At 50.0% G+C, this 10,000-nt stretch overlaps 1 protein-coding gene across 13 annotated transcripts in view; it reads left to right on the top strand.

Moving 5' to 3' along the window:
• Nucleotides 1–10,000, top strand: part of PITPNM2 (phosphatidylinositol transfer protein membrane associated 2) — a 206,790-nt gene that overhangs the window by 135,894 nt on the left and 60,896 nt on the right. For all 13 annotated transcript variants that reach the window (XM_075568304.1, XM_075568312.1, XM_075568309.1 and 10 more), the window contains one exon: nt 8,601–8,930. In XM_075568304.1, coding sequence (XP_075424419.1) covers nt 8,601–8,930 — 330 coding nt within the window. The remainder of the gene's footprint in view (nt 1–8,600; nt 8,931–10,000) is intronic.

Genomic DNA, 10,000 nt, shown 5'->3' with positions numbered 1-10,000 from the left:
GCACACAGGAGTTTGGGAGAAGCACACAGGAGTTTGGGAGAAGCACACAGGAGTTTGGGAGAAGCACACAGGAGTTTGGGAGAAGCACACAGGAGTTTGGGAGAAGCACACAGGAGTTTGGGCTTCTGTAAACAGACTCTGGGAGACGTTTCGGGGTATAGGGTGTAGTGGGTGCTCCAAAGTTGGTGGAACTTCCAACATGTATGTCCATAATAATGAATCAGGACTGATGGACAGAGTAAATAACGGAGTGGGTATACTAGAAAGATGTGATATGTGAGTCACCAACACATCCGTCTCCTGAAGGTGACAAACTATAATGCCCTAGGGCGCTCTAGTGACACCTCATTGGAGACAACACAGTGCTAATAACGGTACTCATCCATAGAAATCACAAATAATTCGTAAATAAATCTTACCCACTCCATCTGTCTTTCACAGTCCTGCATGGTCCATCCAAATGGCGTGCAAATCTGTAAGTAGTAGTCCAGCAAGAGAAGAAGAGAGCAAAAACAGTGCACTGCCAGGGAGCCAGGTGGTGTAAAAATATAAAGTCTAGTTATTCAGCGACACTCAAAGACATGCCCCAAAGGGTGAGACAAAAGCTCCTACGCGTTTCGGACCGCAGGGGTCCTTTATCATGTATGTATGAATCTATGTAATGTGCGGCCCCTTTGAGGTATATCATGTTACCTATAGCTGTCCGAGACGTATGCAGCGTCTGTCACCACAGCGCCCTCTCTCTTTGAGATGGACAAGTGCAGCTCTTCTGCGACGAGGAATGCAACTCATGGGCGATAACCAGCTGGGCGTGGGAAACCTGCAAGCACAGGCCCATGTGTTTACTTGCACTGATGCCCTTGGGTGTCCTATTCTGCACCAAGTCGGAATACGTGGAAAAGAATGAGCACACTGCATTGGTGTCATGACGAATATGTATATACATAGTTACATTGCTGATGAGGTTGAAAATAGACCTGTCCATCAAGTTGTACCTATGCTGAATGTAGACGACAGATACTTTATCCTACTTACAGTATATTGATCCAGGGGAAGCAGACACACAACCCCAGGGACACATCATCTAATGATATCTCATAAGGGGGAAAATAAACTCCTTCCTGACTCCGGTAATGGCCATCAGCTTCCAGGCCCCCAACGCTTCCTCTCCGTAGCGGACACTTAATGGCCAAGCAAGCTTGCAATCCTCGTATCATAACATCAGCGAGGCGATTAAGGACATTATCACATTACCCTACACATCTTTTTCTTGTTTTTTGTAAGAGTAACTGTCTTTATTGAACAATCTTGGCTTGTGATATGAGACTGTTGAGGTTTCTATCTCCCCTCCGCCCTCCTATTTAACGCGGTGAGAAGTCGGGTAACGTACATTTGATAATGCAGTAACTTGCTGCCGCGCGGGATGAAGTGACGTAGTTGTTAACTTTACGTTAACGACAGTAACCAAAATGCCATCACGCTCTCAGCCGAGGAATCTCTCCTCCTAGACATGTGCAAACGTTGGCATTTTTCAATGTGTTGCAGGATTTTCCTTCCTGTGTTTGAGTGGGTATCAGGATGCGCATGGAATATTAGATTGCTGTATTGCTGGATACGGCAGCCATACGCGTATAGGAGCCCATGTTAAAATGGATAAGAAACACAAGGTTACAGTGTGTGCTCATTTGCATTTCATTTCCCAGAATCCCTGGCTCAGGGTTGCACACCTGTCTGAGACATGTGAATGTGCCCATACGTGCTATTTTTATTTGCCATTTTGTTAAATGGAATATTAGATTCCTTGTGATCTAAATCATCCCAAAAATCAACTTACTCCCATTTGCTTCGAGAGTAACCATGGCAGGCCCCTCCAGAAAGGAATGGGTTTTACACCACTCCCAGTACTTTGCTGCTAGGGACAATATATGTATATCTTTATTTATATAGCGCCATTAATGTACATCGCCACCGTAGCAATAAACGTGACAATCATATAAATAAACAATCTGTCCGTTAACAAATCCGTACATCTTGTTTTATTAGGTCTGTTTTGTGGCGAGTGAGATTTTACAGCTTCATTTGAGTGCACTCTGTCTGTTGCTTTTGTGGACAGACAGGAAGCTTCTTTTCTTTTCTTACCGAGGCATTTAAGGATTTTGCCCAGTCTGGCGGTGCTGTACCAACTCAATGAGATGTCTCTGGTTTATTCCAAGTGTGTGTCTCACACATACCATGTCTACAAGTCCGCCGCACTCATAGGGAGCTTAACTTATTGCCGACATCTTTCAAATGTAATCCTCTATATACTGCACGTGATTTATTTTTGGACATTTCTATTTTCTGAAGCAGTGTTTCCCAGTAGCTAGCGTCGAGGGATAAGCTGCGCTTATAGTTGCGTAGACGGCAACGTGCTCGCGACCGCTGACGTCACACGTTGCCGTCACTATAGCGATAGTTGCACTTTTGTGCAGGAGGGCGACAGGGGGCGTGGCGAAGGCGTGACCTGTGATGTCACGCGAGCGGTTCGCCATTATTGGCTGAACCGCTTCACATGACGCTGTCACGCGGCGGCCATCGCACACCAACACTAAATCCATCGATTTTGGTCGCCATGACGATGCGCAGCGCCGTTGCGTTCGCGCCCACTATGGGCACCCACGACGGACTTCATGTCTTTGTTTTCGCGCTGCGCTCCGTTGCCGCTACTGTAAGCGCGGCCTAAGAAAAAACAGAAGGATAGCGATTACTTCAGCATGGTTGGGAGTACGTGTAGATTATTTGCCGGTTGGATCATCAAATTAAGCTTTTTTCTTTTCTTATATAAAGTATCCTTATTTTCAAAAGGAAAAGTTTGTTCTCAATAAAGAATATCCGTACTGTGATTAATAGGCCCAAAAAATCACCCCATACTCACCAGATCACCTCCTTTACGTGAAAGCCTCTCTTTTTTTATATCATCATTTTCCCATTCCATCAGTCAGTCCGGAGCCCCCGATTTCTCCGGTGATGCCGCGTGTCGGCGTGCGCTTATTCCAGCCCCTGCTTGGAGGCTGGGAAGCTGGGCGCCGTCCCGCCCCGAGAAACACTTTCCAAAAGCTGTTGTTTTGCCAACAGCTAAAATGTTTGTGTGAGAACAGCATGCAATGCTGACCTTTCCTTCGGAGCGGTCAGAGGCACGTCAGGGAAATCTTCTCTCCCCCTTGTCGGCAGTGCCCTTCTCTCTCTGATCGGAGACGTGAGCCTACACCGCATGCAACCTCACGTTCCTACAATAAGGAAAGAGCGTCGTGTGTGTGTGTGTGCACTCCGCTCTCTTCTCATTTGGCTGAGATAACCACACACCTGTCAGCTCATGTTGAGGCAGAGATGGTTATGCGAGCAAGTTCACACTCAGCTTGACACTCTCACCTAGGGCCTACTGTCACATTCCATGGGAATCAGGCAGTGTCCCGCAGGGGTCTCTGACCTTCTGATTCTTAGTGTAAGCAAGAGTACAAAGATACTGGCCCTATCTAGTCAATCAAAAACAATATCGGTTTCACACATAACCGTGGCTAGGATTTTTCATCCTTCCATTGATGCAAAATATATATATTTTCATGGGCTCTTGGTATCTGCTGGGAATTTTGACGGGACTGGTTTATACCTGTGCCCAAACCCATTCTTTCCTCTGTTAGGTATAAGCCCCAAACCAGGATGAACTGTATATTTCTAAATGGTTGTTGCTTAGATTTTAAATATTAATTTATGAAATGAAATTGTGAAACACGTCTTAACCATCCCCCCTCCAAGCCTATATAAGTTTAACTCCTATAATGTTGGTATCTCACCGCCTGACCATGTCCCTGCTCTTTAAAAAATTTAAAAATAAATTAGTGTTAAAAATAATGAATTTTTTTATCTCTAGCTTTTGAGGTTACCATGGTAACCTTGACACTGCACTGAACTCTGGGGGAGAGCTCCATTTTAACCTCCCGGGCACTTGCAATTTCAATAGCTTATATCTCCTGATTGGAGCACCTGATTTTTAAAGGGCAAACATTTAAAAAAAAAATAAAGTAAAAAGATAAACATCCCGCCAAAATCTAAATCTGTGCAGACGGCTGCTTTAAAATGGGAGAAAAGATGTTTGTAAGGATGCTTGCCTTTCAAATTGTAAATGCTTCCTGGGGGCAGCAGAGAATGCTGGCAGGGAGGAGCACAGGGGGGGCAGCAGAGAGCAGAGAATGGCAGGGAGGTGCGCAGGGGGGGCAGCAGAGAGCAGAGAATGGCAGGGAGGAGCGCAAGGGGGGCAGCAGAGAGCAGAAAATGCTGGCAGGGGGGGCAGCAGAGAGCAGAGAATGTTGGCAGGGAGGAGCGCAGGGGGGGGGCAGCAGAGAGCAGAGAATGCTGGCAGGGAGGAGCACAGGGGGGGCAGCAGAGAGCAGAGAATGGCAGGGAGGTGCGCAGGGGGGGCAGCAGAGAGCAGAGAATGGCAGGGAGGAGCGCAGGGGGGGCAGCAGAGAGCAGAAAATGCTGGCAGGGGGGGCAGCAGAGAGCATAGAATGCTGGTAGCAAGGAGCGCAGGGGGGGGGGCAGCAGAGAGCAGAGAATGCTGGCAGGGAGGAGCGCAGGAGGAGAGCAGGGGGGCAGCAGAGAATGCTGGCAGGGAGGAGCACAGGGGGGGCAGCAGAGAGCAGAGAATGGCAGGGAGGAGCGCAGGGGGGGCAGCAGAGAGCAGAAAATGCTGGCAGGGGGGGCAGCAGAGAGCAGAGAATGCTGGCAGGGAGGAGCACAGGAGGAGAGCAGGGGGGGGGGCAGCAGAGAGCAGAAAATGCTGGCAAGGAGGAGCGCAGGAGGAGAGCAGGGGGGCAGCAGAGAATGCTGGCAGGGAGGAGCACAGGGGGGGCAGCAGAGAGCAGAGAATGGCAGGGAGGAGCGCAGGAGGAGAACGGGGGCAGCAGAGAATGCTGGCAGGGAGGAGCGCAGGGGGGGCAGCAGAGAGCAGAGAATGCTGGCAGGGAGGAGCGCAGGAGGAGAGCAGGGGGGCAGCAGAGAGCAGAGAATGCTGGCAGGGAGGAGTGCCAGAGGAGAGCAGGGGGGCAGCAGAGAATGCTGGCAGGGAGGAGTGCAGGGGGGGGAGCAGAGAATGCTGGCAGGGAGGAGCGCAGGGGGGGCAGCAGAGAGCAGAGAATGCTGGCAGGGGGGGCAGCAGAGAGCAGAGAATGCTGGCAGTGGGGGGCAGCAGAGAGCAGAGAATGCTGGCAGGGGGGGCAGCAGAGAGCAGAGAATGCTGGCAGGGAGGAGCACAGGAGGAGAGCAGGGGGCAGCAGAGAGCAGAGAAGGCTGGCAGGGAGGAGCGCAGGAGGAGAGCAGGGGGCAGCAGAGAATGCTGGCAGGGAGGCGCGCAGGGGGGGCAGCAGAGAATGCTGGCAGGGAGGAGAGCAGGGAGGCAGCAGAGAATGCTGGCAGGGAGGAGCGCAGGGAGGCAGCAGAGAATGCTGGCAGGGAGGAGCGCAGGGGGGGAGGCAGCAGAGAGAAAGAATGCAGAGAGGAGAGAGAAGGCTGGGTCTGAGCTGCAGAGGGTGGGGGCGGGGTTAGCTGCAGAGGGTGGGGGCGGGGTTAGCTGCAGAGGGTGGGGGCGGGGTTAGCTGCAGAGGGTGGGGGCGGGGTTAGCTGCAGAGGGTGGGGTCGGGGTTAGAGTCAGTGGAGCCCCAGCAGTGAGAGCTGGAAGTGAGGTGCCTGCTGCCAGGGCCCAAGATGGCTTCCCCCCCACGCTCCACAGTGACAAGTAGAACACACACACCCATGGGAAGAGAGAGACAGCATGGGGGAGAGAGACACAGCATGGGGGGAGAGACACAGCATGGGGGAGAGAGACACAGCATGGGGGGGAGAGACACAGCATGGGGAGAGAGGCACAGCATGTAGAGAGAGAGAGAGACAGAGACACTGCATGGAGAGAAAGAGAGAGACACACAGCATGGGGAGAGACACACAGCATGGGGAGAGAGACACAGCATGGGGAGAGAGAGACACAGCATGGGGAGAGAGAGACACAGCATGGGGAGAGAGAGACACAGCATGGGGAGAGAGAGACACAGCATGGGGGGAGAGAGAGACATAGCGGGGGGGGAGAGACACACAGCATGGGGGGGAGAGACACACAGCATGGGGGGAGAGAGACACACAGCATGGGGGGAGAGAGACACACAGCATGGGGGGAGAGAGACACACAGCATGGGGGGAGAGAGACACACAGCATGGGGGGAGAGAGACACACAGCATGGGGGGAGAGAGACACACAGCATGGGGGGAGAGAGACACACAGCATGGGGGGAGAGAGACACACACAGCATGGGGGGAGAGACACACACAGCATGGGGGGAGAGAGACACACAGCATGGGGGGAGAGAGACACACAGCATGGGGGGAGAGACACACACAGCATGGGGGGAGAGAGACACACAGCATGGGGGGGAGACACACACATCATGGGGAGAGAGAGAGAGACACACATCATGGGGAGAGAGAGAGACACACACATCATGGGGAGAGAGAGAGACACACACATCATGGGGAGAGAGAGAGACACACACGGCATGGGGGAGAGAGACACAGCATGGACGGGGGGAGAGAGAGACACAGCATGGACGGGGGGAGAGAGAGACACAGCATGGAGAGAGAGAGAGACACAGCATGGGGAGAGAGAGAGAGACAGCATGGGGGGAGAGAGAGAGAGAGACAGCATGGGGGAGAGAGAGACATCATGGGGAGAGAGAGAGAGACATCATGGGGAGAGAGAGAGAGACATCATGGGGAGAGAGAGAGAGACATCATGGGGAGAGAGAGAGAGACATCATGGGGAGAGAGAGAGACATCATGGGGAGAGAGAGAGAGACAGCATGGGGAGAGAGAGAGAGACAGAGACAGCATGGGGAGAGAGAAAGAGACAGCATGGGGAGAGAGAGAGAGACAGCATGGGGAGAGAGAGAGAGACAGCATGGGGAGAGAGAGAGACAGCATGGGGAGAGAGAGAGACAGCATGGGGAGAGAGAGAGACAGCATGGGGAGAGAGACAGAATGGGGGGAGAGAGACACAGCATGGAGGGGGGGAGAGAGACACACAGAGCGTGGGGAGAGAGACACACAGCATGGGAACACCTCCTACATTGCATATTTATTAATATACATTCATTATCCTTAGTCGAAGTCCCACATATTTCATGTAAAACTACGCATTGATGAATATTAGCGGAGATATTTAATCCTGGAGACTGGCAAAGCAGTAATACCCATTATCTGCTCACTTAGCATGACGGATCGGTGTGTGTATGTGTGTGTGTGTGTGTGTGTGTGTATATATATATATACACATGGTCCACTGTGCATGAAATTATACGTCTGAGGACTCAGCTGGGGGAAGTGTAATCCTGTTCTTAAGTCTCTAAATAATGCAGGTGGTCCAGGTAGCCTTGAATATTAATTCATATGAATCTTAGATGATGTTCAAAAGAAGGGGGCTATTTAAAGCACCCGTGTCCTCTACTCTGGGCCACTTGGGGTAGTACTGGTTATAAGAGCTCTACGCGCTCTCTGCCCAACCCAGTTCATTTCTGATCTTATCCAAACAATAGCAGAGATAACTCTTGCATGTACAGTATGTATGTATATATTTATTTATATAGCGCCTACAGCTGTACTTAGCGCTTGGCAAGAGAGACCGTACAGTACAGAGAATTATAGAGCAGTAAGTGCAACAAATAAGATCAGACAATATCCCTGCCCCAGAGAGCTTACAGACTAAGTGGTCTGATGGGAAACGAGACAGCAGGGGAGGGAATAATTGCAGTGGATGGAAGTGCTTGGCCTCAATGGTTGGTAGGAGTGACTGTGGGTGTGGGACAGTAGCCATGAGTCAAGGCTATTGGGGCACTTAATTTAAGCAGCGAGTTCTAAAGTTAGTCTTGATGGTGGGAAGAGAAGGTGCTTTGTGTATACGGAGTGTGAGGAAGTTCCACAGCTAAGGATCATTGAGGGAAAAGGGTTTAAGGCGAGAGAGAGCAGTAGAGGTGGAAGGAGACAGTTCTGGGCAGAGCTGATATGTAGGAAGGAGCCGATGAGTGGAGAGTCTTGAAAGTAAGGAGGAGAACTTTGTGGGTGATCCGAAACTTGGTGAGAAGCCAGGAGAGGGATTTAAGGAGATGAGCAGAGATTATTGCATGGTAAGATATTCACCCGGGGGTTATATGGTAACAGGTGGGAGCAGCAAAGAAGACATCGTAAGAACCTGTGTGCTGGGGCAATCTTATGTTTTATTGTACTCTAAGGAATAGAAGGTACAGGAGACGAAAAAGTATAAACGAAGTATCATTACAGCAGAGCTCCTCCAAAGGGACCAGACCAGGAAACATGTAGAAGTAGAAGGGCCGCACACTTATTGTGATGTGTTTATAGATGCATTTATAGACTTGAATAGGTATTGTTACTTTTCACAGTAGGGCATGTATCCCATTACTCCACATAAGCTGATGTCGCCCAGTTTGGTAGATCATACATAGCTCCCTGCATTGACATGCTGGTGTGACCTAAACTGCTGTGATTCTAATGTAACTTGCCAGGTCTACGGAAAGTAATGGTCAGAGCCCACAGACAAGCATGGTGCTGGCAGGATGAATGGTACGGCCTGACCATAGAAGACATCAGGCAGCTGGAGAAGGAAACGCAGCTAATGCTGGCCCAGAAAATGGCCCAGTTCAGCCTGACTGAGAATGAAGCAGAGCAGCACGGAGCCAAAGAATCTCCCGGTGAGAAGGACGCAGAGACCAAGGCCATCGCCTCCATGGAAACCGCAGACGCACCAAGCAACATGAGCGAGTCCTTGTCGGGCAGGGGGCTGAAGAAGCAATGGTCAACTTCCTCCAGGTCTTCTAGGTCTTCAAAGAGAGGAGGTAAGAACAAAGACAGTTAAATTCTTCATGCAACATGAGGTGTTTTGCAGATTGAGCTAGCTACCAAGGAACCAGAGGAGTTCTTCGTAGATGTGTATTAATTATACGAGATGTGCTGCTGATACAATGCAGTATTCACATCAGCTCTCCCAGGAAGAATGGAGCCAAAGTAGACACCAGTCTCCAAGTATTTTGGATATACATATAAGAACTAACTAAAAAAGTTCAATTATACTAATGTAACAATAACAGACTTTCCAGAGCTAACTTTTCCCCTTCATGAGGTCAGAGATAAAACTGACCTAATAAATGTCAGTGTAACTTTTTGTTAGTCCGTTTAAAAAATAAAAATAAAACCTACGTTGATCTATTTCCTTCTGTAGATTTGATACGGCTATTACAGTGCAAGAATAGGAATTTAATTCCAGTGTGCAGCGCTGTACACAATAGAATAATTACAGGCACCAACTTCACCAACTAAAACAAGGGGCGATTAAATTACTTGCCCAGGGTAGCGGTGAGATGGTACCTCTGTGCCGCCCAAAGTATCAGAGCAGTTGTGCCCGGCACACACGCTCCTCACCCACACCGTCATTTCTACGTGGCCTTCCTCGCAGGGCGAGTAAGCAATAGAATTAAAGCATGGGAGCAGCATAGATTTAAGTGTTCAGCTCCCATCTATTTAAGTAATTACTGCCATCCTCTAGCCTGGGAAATGCTACAGCGCTTACAACCTGTTTGCCTCTATCAGACTTCCCAGCCGTCTCCGTTAACATTGCAGGACCTTAAAATATACAAATAAATCAGTGCAAAACAAAAGCCTAATTTAGCCTTCATTGAAAGAGCCTCCTCGCAATGCATAACCCAGCACCCAGTGACCTGTATTGTGCTCGCTGCATTTAAAAGGTGCATTCTGATTGAGAATTGCTCTGCATGATTGGAGAAGTAGAGCGCATTGCTTACTCCCGCTGCCTGCCTTCCGAAGGAGAAACGTGGAAACAGCATGAGGTTTATGCAGATAGCAAGGGCAGCTAATAATAGCCTGTGTGCTGCCGGGGAGGCCGCAAACA

This window comes from Ascaphus truei, chromosome 13 (genome assembly GCF_040206685.1).
Source record: "Ascaphus truei isolate aAscTru1 chromosome 13, aAscTru1.hap1, whole genome shotgun sequence".
Taxonomy (NCBI): Eukaryota; Metazoa; Chordata; class Amphibia; order Anura; family Ascaphidae; genus Ascaphus; species Ascaphus truei.
The sequence above is the reverse complement of the archived record's forward strand: the minus strand, read 5'-3'. Positions and strand labels throughout refer to the sequence as shown.